Source organism: Drosophila rhopaloa, unplaced genomic scaffold (genome assembly GCF_018152115.1).
Source record: "Drosophila rhopaloa isolate 14029-0021.01 unplaced genomic scaffold, ASM1815211v1 contig_163, whole genome shotgun sequence".
In the NCBI taxonomy this organism is placed as follows: Eukaryota; Metazoa; Arthropoda; class Insecta; order Diptera; family Drosophilidae; genus Drosophila; species Drosophila rhopaloa.
The window spans coordinates 3,224,429-3,237,262 of NW_025335043.1; the positions used below are offsets into that span (position 1 = coordinate 3,224,429).

At 41.5% G+C, this 12,834-nt stretch overlaps 2 protein-coding genes across 2 annotated transcripts in view; one reads left to right on the top strand and one right to left on the bottom strand.

Annotated features, from left to right (window-relative positions):
- Window positions 1–12,834, bottom strand: part of LOC108047695 — a 108,287-nt gene that overhangs the window by 92,151 nt on the left and 3,302 nt on the right.
- LOC108052390 (T-related protein) lies at window positions 2,304–12,269 on the top strand. Its single transcript, XM_017134776.2, is given in 8 exon segments — window positions 2,304–2,616; window positions 7,567–7,719; window positions 7,722–7,908; window positions 9,027–9,147; window positions 9,707–9,850; window positions 9,913–10,708; window positions 11,326–11,710; window positions 11,793–12,269. Coding segments are annotated over 7 exon segments (2,070 nt in total). The 5' UTR covers window positions 2,304–2,616; window positions 7,567–7,571; the 3' UTR covers window positions 12,082–12,269.

Below are 12,834 nucleotides of genomic sequence, written 5' to 3' on the forward strand. Positions count from 1 at the left end.
CCATTTTCATCTACTGCTATTTTATTGAGTTCCCAGTCTGTTGATTTTTCTCATCTACTCCCGTCGGGTTGCTGTAGCAGACCTCAAACTAATGGCCATCGTTGCCTGCGAGCTGTTTGTCTTTCAGCGCCATAGAATGCCCAACTTTTCGACCGTTCGACCGTTCCCAGCCCCCCGATAAAGTCGGTCCATTGACACGCGGCGATGACTTGGAACCGACTAAAATGCGAGCCGGGATCCACTAAAAAATTCACACAGCGACTGCAAGAGGCGCGTGATCTCCAAAATCACAGAAAAGCTATAAATAGTTGCCACTTTATACACATATTTTTAACATCGCAGCCAACTTTCAATGAATCGGATTATACTGAAGCCTAGGAAAACGCTATTCGCTTTTTATTATATTCTTCGAAATTAGCACTCAAATTTGGGCAATAATAAATGGATAATTAAAATATATTTTTAGACATGTACTCCTTTTTCTATTGCTATATAAAACCATTCCTTTATTTGTTGATTATAAAGTAGTTAATAATACGAAACATTTACAAAATTTTTAAGTCAAACAAAGTGAATAAAAACAAGTCTGTAAAATGGGAAATAAAGTAAAATAAAACCTGTGATCACTTCTGAGCCATCCTTGAATACAATATACTATATAAAGAGACATCCGAATCCGTTTCGCTCTGATTTTGATGCCAAATCTCGTTTGGCCGAGTGTGGTCACGCACCGCCCCAAAAACCGAGCAACTCCGCCCCAGGCCAACTCGTATTTTGGCCACATACACAAGTTGACGCACGAAGTCAAATGTTTACAACTCGAAATTCAGCTGAAAATATTACCAAAAAAAAGTGTTGGATCGCAAACCCGTTTTAGGCTGCAAACAGACCCCATGGAAAAAATACAAAGTTTTAATTGGTTGCGCAAACAAAACATGAAACGAGCGTCTAAACAAATCAAAGCCAGTCTGTGGCGGACAATGGACAGGGACCAACGGACAGAAAATCCAGATTTCATCCACACAGAGAAAAACATTTTCCCTTTTCAATACTTCTCCCGCATTTTAAAATTGGTAGTTGCTCTACGGCTTTGCTTACTTTCCATAGCCATGAAATAGACATTCAAATATTATTTGATTCGACACCGTATCTTATCTTATATAGTAAAGTCTTTGATTAACAGTTATGATACAAAAAAAAACACATCAAAAATTATCAGAACGACTTAAGTTCTGATCTCATTTAGAAATCTCAAAAAGAAAGCCTACATTATTTACTTAATTAACCATTCGACAGTTATTTAATATAATACTGTAATATTTTATGTTTATTTATAATACTATATTAAGCGACAAACTTAAGTATACAGTAATTTATTTATATTGAAATAAATGTAAATGTTATTTTCATATTTTATTTTCTTATAAATTTACGGCTCATTTCTATTGCAGCGAAATGCTCTAGTACACCTAATTATAACAACTTAAGACCGTATTTTTAAAATCATGAGCTATGATAATTTTTCAGTAGATTTTCCTATCATTCCTATGGTATCTATGTATATGGCATAGTCCCCTTTTTTTGCCGTTCCGACATATACAATACCCACAATAGAAAGAATCCTTTTGTCTGATGATCGTGATCAAATAATAGTTAATCAAAGTTTTAATCTCCTCTGCAAAGGTTAAATAAAATTAAACAAAATATATTTTTACTAATTTAAGCGGTGTACTTGAAGTGAATGACTTTGCATAAAATATTAAGCACATGATGTGGTAAAAAGTTAATATAATTTTTCTGTGTGCAAAGAATTTAAGGTGCTGAAACACGTTTCACTTAATTTTTGGCGCATGCAAAACCGAACGATTATCCACGGGGGCTGCAGCGGGGATCGGGTGGCTCCCGCCTAGGACTCCTCCAATCCTGAGAGGTGTGCTCGCCCTGAACGATCCGACCCACCTGAGAGCCCCGACCAAGGGCTCTTTACCTGTGGCCGGCTGCCAGGCGATGGCCGCAGGTTGACCGGCTGGGGGAGCGAGTGAGAGGCGAGATATCGGAGCGTTCTTACCTGTTAGAGGGTGTGGCCTAACCATCCGCTAGCCGATCACCGATCACCGATCGCCGATCAGCGGGCCAGAACGGGATGGCTATAAGGGCGGGAAAGAGTTGCACTAGCCGGCCATCACGGGCCAAACAACAAAAGCAACAGCGATGTCGGCCAAAGACGAGAAATAGAGGAACCGAAAGCGCGGCTTGTGATGGTTGAAAAAATTAGCACCGACCGTCGATCATTAGCTCGGGAACGGTGGCAACGCAAACACACGATCGGCGGCATCGCACAACTCGGAACTCGACTCGAATCGAAAAACTAAAAACCTGAAAAAGGCACGCGGTGCGCGGCTGTCTCTTCCTCCTTTCATCTAATCCATTCGATAGTGATCCGCGACTTTATCGTAAATTAAGTGATCGCCCGTAAAAATAGTGTTTATAAAAGTGCGTGACTTGGGAGTGTTCCAAACTAAACTTCAACCAAAATAAACCCATCTTGACACGCAGTTTTACCACTGGATTATATCGAGAACGCCGAGTTACGGCGCGGAGCATTTTTCCAAATATGTAAGTTTATTTAGTGTCCACTTAGGTTAAATTCTGATTTTATCAGATCTAATTATAATCTCTAATAATATAATGTTTGTTCACCAGGAAAAGAAAAGGAATAGGATACAAATTTAACTTCCCCAATTTTTGACTAAACTGAATATTTGAGGAAGAAATATTTTTAAGAGTATTTAATCTTACATATGAATTTACAGATTTAATAAAACAATAGAACTCAGGACATCAAAAAACTGAGTTTCTTAGGTTAAATTGATTTTATATGGCTAATTCAAAGAAATTGTTTGTTATACTTTGAAAAAGAAAACTTTAAGCCAAATAGCTTGTACACCAGACAATTTAAGCAGCCTGTATGTAATTACCAATAGAATCTTTGTAAAAAGTTGGGTTGAATTTTATTTTATTGACAAATATTTTTCTAAATTAAATGTTGAACTCAAACAAGCCCGTCGGCAAATAAAATATTTAAAATGTTTCTACCTCCACAGAAAAACATCTAATAATTCACCTTACCTGCGTTTGTTATATTAATAATCTTATAACAAAATCGCAATCGTAAACATTTAAAATTTGTAAAATAAGATTTATCGGATTACATTTCAAGTGCCACTTAAAAATATACAAATCTTGCATTGGTGTCACTCATTTAATAGTTGCGACAATACTGCAAATTGACGACCTATTTTGAATCCCGTACAATTTAGAAATCACAACCATTGACCCCAAAGAAAATGGCGCCGAAAAATGAATATTCCTCTATAGAGTCACTTCTCCGAATCGAGAGCTGAGAGATCATAAAATGTCACTGTTTATTTCTCTGTGCGACATATGACCATAAACGTAATCAAATAGCAAATTGGCAAACCTATTTAAACGAACGTGTGAAAATCAAATGCCGAAACCAAACAAAACCACCAAACAGACACTTTTTGACACTTGGCCAAAAAAAGTGTTGACGAGCCGCCCGAAATCCAGCGGGCAAGTGACAAAATCCCCCATTAACGATCCTAATAATACCTCTAATGACATAAAACAGCAGCCGATAAGTGGGCGGGAGGAGCTGTGTCTCTGGCCGTGGGCGTGGCAGTTGTTCACACGCAAATTAGTGGGGACGTAAGAATTTCAACGCAGACATTCAGTCATGGATTGCCAAAAAACACCAAGTTAGATCGATCGGCCAGCCAATTACGACGCATGTGAAAATTATCCTATTAAATGCAAATCAAAGATGCCCATAAACCGACCAAAGGAACCCCCCGCCCCCGCCCCCGCAGATCGTTTAGTACTTGACAAATGCTTACTAATTAATTACAGTTTGTACAAAATTTTAGTACGCCGCTCATAAAGTGCGCCTATCAGTGTGCCGTGCAGTGCAGAAAACAAAAGTGTGACAACTGGCGTGTACGGGCACGCCCACACCGCCCCCAAAAAAAAGGCAAAACTGTAGCCGGAAAACACAATCAAATTGCTCTTTCTCAAGGCGTGACCTTTGACATTGTCCTTCGGAAATATTGCGATGGGATTCCCCTACTTCAATGGCGTTTCCGTTCTTTCGTTCGTTCGGAGGCTCGAATTCAGTGCGCCCCCGCAGTGTCTAAATTTAAATTCGGTTTATTTTCATGCGAAGTGGTGTGTGAAATTTAGCAAATTTGGTTTAATCGCCTCCGATGGGCTACCAGCAAACACTTGTCATCGATGCCACCCGCCAACATCCTGAGCAGGTGCGAAATGTTATCCTTTTGAACAAAGTGCGAATCGGAGTAGATAAATCGATGGCATAGCGAGTACAAATACAAATAATATTGCACGCGTAAGATTATTGAGGGAAATAGGGGCAGGAGTTTTGGAGCATTGCTTCTTTAGTTCAGAAATAACGTTATCCAAAAACATATGATTTACTTATTTAAGCAAATCTTGTAGTTTAGTAAATAAATATGCCGCTCATGATACAAAATAAAAATGATACAAAAAATAAAAGTTAAATAAATAATTAATATATAGGTGACTAGCACGGTTTTTTATTATTAAAATGAAGTACCACAAAATATTGAACATTAGGGACTTAGAACTGTAGTTTTTAACTTCTCTTTCGAATTAAATTTACAAAAGTAAATACGGGTATGTTAAAGCAAATGCTCCAAACATTTGCACCCAATAAAATCTATTTTATAGGCTTATAAAAAGTAGTGGTTTAAACTTCATTCAAGTAGGAATAAATCAAGAAAATGATCCATTTGGTGTGCACTCAATTAAAGCTTAGCTACCATTACAAAATGCAGCCAGATACAGAATGTTGTGCTGGTTGTTCAGCGATTGAAAATAACCTTTCAATATATTCTAAATAGCCAGTTTAGTGAGCAGTATTCATCTTTGACGCGCTGGCACTCCCTCAACTGAAATGTTCAGATAAAAAATTCAAACGCGTGTAATATTCGGCGAATGTGTTTTTATTCACGACCATTAGTACGTGTTCGTTTGTACTAGTACTTTGAGTACGTAAGCGCCATATTACAAAAGGTTCGGTTCGATTTCGAATAGCGCGCATATTTCATACGAAAAAACCTCTCAAAGCGTCTGAGTAAATATCAAAGTCACGAAATGATTCAAAAATCAACAAAGACAACAACAAAGCGGATGGGGAAAGAGTCGAATGCAAACCCCAAACCGAAACCCGTCATGGCTGCCATCAAAAGTCAAAGTATATACTCTATAGACACACACACGCTTCCTCGGATGAGGAGACAACATACAAAAACAGCTTTTCATTAAGCTTAGTGATGGAGCCGAAGCTGGGACTCTGCGACTTGGAGGTTGGAGACTGGAGGCTGGAGTGGCGGAGCGGATCGATGTGGAACACAAACACGGCCATGAGCCATCAGCCAACAGCCAACAGCCATCACCCATCAGACATGTGGGGAACCGTCGTGAAGAGTGAATTTTTATGATGTCGCCTATTGGGGACATGAGAAAAACCCGCCAAGAACCGCGTGAAAATTAGGATAACGCGGCGCGAACACAAACTGGAAAAACGGAAACCTTTAAAAATCCATAAACTTAATACAACTTTCCGCCAACGGGTTGCAGTGGGTAAACTTTTAGATTTAACTGATTGAAATCAATTTTATGAGGGAGTCTCTTATAAACTTTTAATTGGGTGTAGCATGATGGGTAAAGATGAAAGCGAACAGATATAGGGTTAATCTATTGCCGCGGGCTTAAACTACTGGAAATGAACAACCTACCTGAAAGTTAAAGAAAAAAGAACCTTACTAAAAAAGTGAAAGATTGACATGGTCTAAAAGCATAGAATAAATGGTCATTTAAAATAATTTCTTTCTAACCCCACAAAAATTGGGTTCTTGAAACATCACTTTGATTGATTTCCCTTTTAGCTTTAGATGTTACCGGGGATATATGTATATGTATATCTACTGATTGATTGTAGAGATGGTTTTATGTCGGTCTCACCTAGAACACGAGAGAAACCTGTTCGCTTGACACCATCAAATTAAATGGTTGACAAATACGAAAGACATTAAACCGCATTCGGTTATTGCCATTTTATGATGGAAGATGGGTGAAGAAATTTCCAATAAATCAAATCTGGATCCAAGAAGCAAGAACAATCGGCCTAAGGTATTTGGGGTCGTTCCCATAAAAGAATCCTAGACAGCGGCACTTGGCCTCCAATTCGTGGCCCAATAAAAACAAACAAAACAATTAATACATTTTGTTAATTTATGATTACAAAACATTGCGAGAAACACTTTCGGTGGATGGGGGGGATCCCAGAATATAGACATCACCCGAACCGGCACATCTGAGGGGTTTTCGAGCATCAGCATCCGAACCGTACAAATGACCCTGGCCCGAACCCGACGCAAAACAGAGGTGTTTGTTGCCGCGGCCATAAATAAAAAGGGTGCCCGTTGTTTATGGCCAGCCAGCATCTCAGCCGACTCAATCCCAGTCCCAGTCCCCGTCGCAATCCCAATCCCAATCCCAGCCAGACCCACTCGCAGACAAAATCCCAGGCCAGGCATGGCTAAAGTGTGCAATATAATTAAAAGCCGACAAGAGCGCTGGCCGAGCATTCTTCTAATGCTCCTGGGACAGTGCTGTAAACGCATAAAGCCGACACTTCGTCGGATGAAGATTGCTTTGCGGGCGAGATTGCTTTGATGTAATGCCAGTGCACACTGACCACGGCCACGAAATCATGTTTTTTTGGAACTCCGATCGGGCGAATGAGTCAACGAATACAAAAATCAAAGTAAAGCAAACTTTTATGTCGCAATTATTCCTCATATTGTTTGAAATCTTGTTTCCATTTACTGGTAGAGCAAAGTATGCCAAAGAAATTATTATAAAAGGACTGTTTTTTTAGGTGGATACACATTTTTACAATCCAATAGCCGTATTTTTAAAATTATTTAATTTTAGTGTTAGGGTAATTATGATAACAAAATATCAATTCGTATTATGTTTTTTTTTTAATATTTGAGAAATGGTTTTTATAGTTCTAAGTAAATATTGTATATAACCACGAAATTTGTATTTAATAATAATATAAATAAATAAAAACCATTTAACCTAACCGACAACTTAATGAATTAATCACATTTAAAAGACTGAGCATCAAAATGGTAAAGAAGGTATATTTGAAATGGACTCCATCAAATATGTATTGTATTATAAATCTAGGACAGTGTAACAAACCTTTGACCGATCTGTTTTATGAGACGTTTAGCCTTGTTCACTATTCTAATCGTTCTTTACACAGAGAGATCTTTTTCGAAACCATAATATAAATATTTTAAGTGAATTATAAAGGCTTAATATAATTACCCATTATATACGGATTTTTAATACCTATTTAAGGCGAAGTACTTTTAAGAACGGTAGCTTTCAACTTAAAAATTGATGAAATATTCTGTCTGTTCATTTCAGCTGACATGACCACATCGCACATCTTGTCCGCCGTGGATCCAACAACCGGACTCAGTGGCAATGTGGCGGGGGGAGGTGGTGGCGGTGGCGGTGGCACTGGGGGCAGTGGCTCGCCGCAGCATGTGACCCACAATGGACATGGGCATGGTCATGGGCTGGGGGCGTGGTGGTGGGGACAGCAGGCGGTGCCGGGGTATCCGGCAATGGTGGTCACCGGGTCGTCGGCGGAGCAGGAAGTCCCAACGAACTGGACCGAAACCTGCGCATCTCCTTGGACGACCGGGAACTTTGGCTGCGATTCCAGAATCTCACCAACGAGATGATCGTCACCAAGAACGGCAGGTGAGTCAGTCAAATTTTCTGGGGGCTGTTCGAAATTCAAATGTGCTAAATGGCGATGGCGGCGCATTTTGTTTTCCTATGCAAATTGGCAATGAGTTTTTGCGCTTTTGTTTTTGCTGCATCAGTTTTCCATGGTTTTCATCTCACTGATCGCCGTTTGCAAGTCATAATGAAGCGTTAACGTTTCTCCTGTTCAGCTTAAAACGAATGCACTCAGAGAAAATGTGGTTCTTAAGACACAATCATAAGCAGAAGTAGGAAAAATATGTTATGTTATCAAACAAGAAACAATTCAAAATAAACTTAAGAAGATTAAAAGAGTTTTGATTGACCTGCTTTTAGAATTCTTTAAGAAAAGTTTTTCTTTACAATGAGATTATTTATAACATTCAACCTTTATTTGTCTATTATTTTATTTATTACTATACTAGAAAGACCAGTCAAGCAATAAATTATCCAATAAGTAGCTTTTTTAAAAAGCTAATCTTTCAAAATAACTACTTTATGAATTTATAAATCGAAATTTGTACCCAAGGCAGTAATATGTGTTTTGGGAGCTCCGTCTTTATCTTCAGTATAAACTGGTCTAACCTTTTGGAATACATTTTTTCTGAGTGTACAGAAAAGTCCATACGAGTGTTTATTTACATGCCAGCATTTGTTGAAATAACTAAAAATATTTACCAATTTACGGGCATTTGTACGGGGTGTGTGTGTGTGCGCGAAACGCGCGTTTAGAACTTGGAACCGGGCCGAGATCCGAGATCGGAGATCCGAGATCCGAGAGTCGGGTCTGCTGGCCTGGTCAGGTGCTAATTGGCGTGGCCCGGCAACAGCCGCCATCTTGTACTAATTGTTGTGGAACAGAGCCCGCATGAGCGTTCCAATATTTGCCCGAAACGCAATCCATGCCCTCCCCCTCCCCCTCTGCCGGGTCCATCTCGAGGTTTGAACTCCGCCTTTGGGGGATTTCGGCCTGGGGTCTGGGCCAAAGGCAAAGGTAAACGATTCGTGGCAGTTAACCATTTGCGCTCACTGTTTGCCCACTATTACGAATGCATGGCGACTGTTATATAACTGTTATAATTGCTAATTGCGATCCCCGTTGTCACACACAGGCGCATGTTCCCCGTGGTGAAGATCAGTGCATCGGGTCTGGATCCCGCCGCTATGTACACCGTCCTCCTGGAGTTCGTTCAAATCGACTCACATCGCTGGAAGTACGTCAACGGAGAATGGGTAAGCTATTTTAACTGATCTATGCCATGGTTATCTTACCGATCTCCAGATTTTAGTAATTGATGACAAAGTCAAGAGACATTTCCTTCCCAGAATCATTACATACAATAAAGTACTATATCACTTTATCACATGTTTAAAAACATATAAAAAATTAAATTAATTGATAAAAGAATAACAGTAAGGTTCAATTCCACAGTCACTTATTTCTTTATTTTATTTATTTAAAAAATAGTTAATATAATGAGCCTAACGACTTGGAACTTTAGGATTTTTACATTAAAGTCTTAGTTAGGTTTATGTGACAAATTTGTATATACTCGATGTGTTCCAATACGATCCCATACTCTTTAAATAAAGGCAAGATCAACCACATAAACCTTATCTTGTGAAAGTTTTTTAAAATATTAATAGCGTTATCATAGTCTGGAAATGTAATTAAAAATAGGTTATTATCAACTGCTCATAAACTACAATGGATTCCAATGTGTTTTAAATCTAATAAATTGCCTTATCAAGTTCAAAAAATAATTCTTGTTTTATTTTTCCCACTTTGCAGGTTCCTGGTGGCAAGGCGGAGGTTCCTCCATCAAACCCCATCTACGTACACCCCGAGTCTCCCAACTTCGGTGCCCACTGGATGAAGGAGCCCATCTCGTTTGCCAAAGTAAAGCTCACCAACAAGACCAACGGCAATGGACAGGTGAGCAAAGCTTAGGACCTTAAATACTTGAGCCGTGATAACAATTAGGTATTCTCCTTCAGATAATGCTGAACTCCCTGCACAAATATGAGCCACGGGTGCACTTGGTACGAGTGGGTTCCGAGCAGCGTCACGTGGTGACCTATCCCTTCCCGGAGACCCAGTTCATTGCGGTGACGGCCTACCAGAACGAGGAGGTCACCTCGCTGAAGATCAAGTACAACCCCTTTGCGAAGGCCTTCCTCGACGCCAAAGAGCGACCGGATACACTGTATCCACACGACACCCACTACGGCTGGCTGATCCCTCCGCCCACCCACTACACGGCTGCAGCCGCCGCCGTGGCCGCTCCTCCGCTGTCCATTGCCCAGAGTCACGGACTGGTGGCCTCGTGCCCCAGTGTTTCCTCGGCCGGGTCTGTGGGTGGCTCCTCGGGCGCCACTTGCGATCGCTACGGCAGATCCCTATCCGTGCGCAGTGCGGCACCCACTCGCACCACGCCGTACAGCCGTCCTAGGGTGGTTTCCGGATCCGGATCTAATGGAAGCGTCGGCAATGCCTCATCCACGTCGCCCCAGCCGCCGTCGGCCCCGCAGACGCCCACCAGTCTGCACTCCTCGTCCACTGGCTCCGTGAGCACCAGTGTGAGCAGCTCCAGCGCCGGCGGAATCGGATCTGCCGCTAGTGCCGGATGCTTCAGCAGTTCCTACGCCCAGTCCGGTTTCATGCCGGTCGAGGCGAGTCCCACGGCCTCCGTCTTCTCGTATCCCAGCAGTTGGCAGAGCAACGGCAACTACTGGAACGCCACCAGCGTACCCGGACCCATGCCCATGAACGTGTGCAGTGGCCGCAATATCTGTGAGTAATCACCAGGTTGCCAAAGAAATGTTCCTTTGCATTAAGAAAACATCATGCAATGGCAGGTATTCTAAGTTGAGTCCCCATTAAACTCGAAGAAATTAATGAAGCGATGATATCCTCTTGAATGTTTTAAAGCAATAATTGACACTGATTGTATGGTGTTCTGATCTTATACTAGCAATTTGATATAAGCCACAAGTACAAAGCTTTTTATCACTAAGTACTTGCTTTCCAATACCAAATTATCAAATGGATTTTTAACTGGTAAAAAGTGTATCAAATACTTGAGGGCTAATTTAAGATCTAGTCAATCCGACTCATAAATCTCAAGCTTCAAAGTAGTATGTAATGTTGTAAGAGAATTGCGAACTCACAAATCCGTTCACCTGTTATTGAAGTTTTAAAATAATCAAAATCTCAATTTTGCCAACTTTAGGGGTTAATTTGTCCATATGCAGATTGGAAATTTCAAATTGAGAGTATCATTTCAATAATGTACAAAAGTAAAGACCAACTTTTGTAGCACAATATAATTAAGGACAGCACCAGGCAACGTGGTACACCTCAGCCAAAGGAATGACCCCTTACTGACCCCTTTGCTTGTCCACTTACAGCCTCCCACAACTCGCCGTCGCCGACGAACGGATCCCCGAGCTACACGACCTCCTCGCCCAGCTACACCATCCACCACCTGACGCCGCACAGTCACCAGTACAACATGGCCCAGACGGACATCTACGGATCCGGAGTGGGAGTTGGGCCCGGGGCCGGGGCCTCGGGATCCCCGCAAGCGGCGTACGGAGCAGCTGCCCACCAGGTGTACCATCCCACGCCCACCTCGCCCACCCACCAGCTGTACACGAATGCGGTGCTGAATGCACCATCGGCCCTGAGCTATCCGGCCAGTGGGTGGCACAACGGATCCGGAGCCGAGTACGGACTGTACCAGAACGCCGCGGCCGCCTACTACCAGCCGGAGTACATTCCCCTGGAGATCGGGTAGGTTAAATCGGTCGGTGGGGAACTGTGCGCTCTTACCGCTAACGTAGCTATCAATGATTCCCCGCCACCCGCCTTGCAGCTACGCCACCCATCCGCTGGAGCCCGTGGAGGTATCGAAGACGCTGGACGATCCGCAGGCCGCCATGTACAAGCCGAGCGACGAGCAGGGCTCGGTCATCACGCTGGAGTGCGCCAGTGCCGCCCTGAAGAGCTCCCACGACATCAAGATAGAGTCCTCGGCGCTGGACCACTCCGTGGAGCGGGGCCCCGTTTCCGGACCAGTGCCCACCGCCGTGGTCAGCGGAGCCCCGGCCGTCGGCGCCGACACCTGGACACCCCTCACTCCGCCCCAGAGCACGCTGCAGTGATCGGATCCCACGAATACACACCCCAGCCTTTAGACGCATGACCCCATGGATGTTCGATCGAATTAGATGTAAACGCCCTATGTTAGTAACGCTGTTAGTAAAGCACACCCAAACGCAATCGCTCCTATTGTAGAATTATCTATATGCTGTAAAACACTCTCCTATAAAGTCGTAATCAAAGTACACAACGGGCTAGAATTTTTCTTTTAGAACTGGGTCTGGGTTTGCTTTTCATTTCAAACTTTAAGCGCCGTGTTTATATACGATTGTAAAATTGGCTGATTTTACAATATTCTCAAATTCCAGAAGGTTTTTCAATTATTTGGTAACTTTTTTCTGCTTATTAAACTTAATCCTTAATATAGGAAATATTTTTAGTAATTTTGTATCATAAGAAACAATTAAGTTTTTTAACATCCTTTTTTCACATATTTTGATGTTATATATGTTTAAAAATTTTAGGAAGCAACCGGATAATCTGTAATAAGAATACATTTACATGAAAATCCATATAGTTTAAGGGAGAATGCATATAAATTAACTCTTTATATATTTAAAGCTTCGAAACTGTTTATGTATACTTAAACCAAACACCCAGGAAGAAAATTTTTTAATCATTTTAAAATGTGAGTAGATTACGTACTAACAAAACAACATATAGGAGCAGCACTTGAATTGGATGTTTTAGAATAAAGTGCAGTATTTACTAGCTAAATATTTGTACGTTCTAGACTACTGCCAGGATATGAACAG